The sequence below is a fragment of the Nestor notabilis genome, unplaced genomic scaffold, assembly GCF_000696875.1.
Source record: "Nestor notabilis isolate BGI_N333 unplaced genomic scaffold, ASM69687v1 C15133907, whole genome shotgun sequence".
Classification (NCBI taxonomy): domain Eukaryota; kingdom Metazoa; phylum Chordata; class Aves; order Psittaciformes; family Psittacidae; genus Nestor; species Nestor notabilis.
This window is the reverse complement of record NW_009951147.1, coordinates 1,217-2,342: the sequence shown is the minus strand read 5'-3', so window position 1 is coordinate 2,342 and position 1,126 is coordinate 1,217. Positions and strand designations below refer to the sequence as shown.

At 59.5% G+C, this 1,126-nt stretch overlaps 1 protein-coding gene across 1 annotated transcript; it reads right to left on the bottom strand.

The window, feature by feature from the left end:
• Window positions 1-217: 217 nt before the first annotated feature.
• On the bottom strand, window positions 218-502 carry LOC104412339 (tiggy-winkle hedgehog protein; the record flags this gene model as incomplete). The annotated part of the gene is made up of 1 exon (XM_010023034.1): window positions 218-502. A coding segment is annotated over one exon (285 nt), but the record flags the coding sequence as incomplete, so codon positions are not given.
• Between the last annotated feature and the right edge of the window lie 624 nt (window positions 503-1,126).

The following is a 1,126-nucleotide window of genomic DNA, read 5'->3' as shown; positions in this document are numbered from 1 at the left end:
GTAGAGAGGGTGGGTCAGGGTGCAGGTCCATGGGAGCTCTACAGGGAGTTTGCCCCATGGCAAAGCTGGCCACAGGTGTGTGACTCACTCCCCACCCAACTGTCTGTTCCAGATAGGGAAATGATGCTGCGAGAGCCAGTGCCCCCCAGGAGCACCCCATACAGCCAGCCAGGCTCCTCAGGTATGCCGCAACAGGGGGGCTGGCCCCCGGCCCTGCTCACTGCCCCCTCCCAGCCTTACCTGACTTGACGGAGCAGTGGATGTGTGCCTTGGACTCGTAGTATACCCAGTCAAAGCCAGCCTCCACGGCCAGGCGAGCCAGCATGCCATACTTGTTGCGATCCCGGTCTGAGGTCGTGATGTCCACTGCTCGGCCCTCATAATGCAGCGACTCCTCCGAGTGGTGCCCGTCCTCGTCCCAGCCCTCCGTCACCCGCAACTTCACCCCTGGCCACTGATTCATGACAGAGATGGCCAGGGAGTTCAAGCGGTCCTTGCAGCGCTGCAGGGCAGAGGGGCAGAGTCAGTAAAAGCTTTTTGGTGGTGCAGAGGTTAGCTGCCTGGTTAGCAGGTTGCATCCCACCATGCTTCCAAGAAGCCTCTCTGGGTCCTCAGACCCTTCGGGGGCTGGTCCAGCAGAGGAAGATCTGAGAACATGAGGTGCCTTTTCCATCCCACGCCCTCAAGACTCCCCAGAGTGCCTGATACCTCACTGTTTGATCCAGCATCTCCCAAGGCTGTGCACCCCAATAGGGCACCCATCTCCTTCTCCATCTCTCCCCCAGTTCCTGGGATGTTGGAGAGCCTGTTGGGCAGCACAGCCTGGGCTGGTGTGAAACACTCTCTCTAGTCGCAGGACACCTGCCCTGTGCTAGCACTGCCCCAGGGACTCCCAGCTAACAGGAGGACTCAGGAGCTGAGACCCTACTGTCTCCTGGCTGCGAGGATCCCGAGGGTCCCCAGCACTATCCCCAGGCACAAATGAAACAATCTGCCCAGTCCTCAACACTGCTCTGGTTGGTCTTCCTCTGTCCTCCTGAGGCACAAGGACACAGCACTGGGCAGCCTCTTATCTTCATCCAGCCTCTGCTCATGTGGGAAATGCCAAACCTGCCCAAGAACTCTG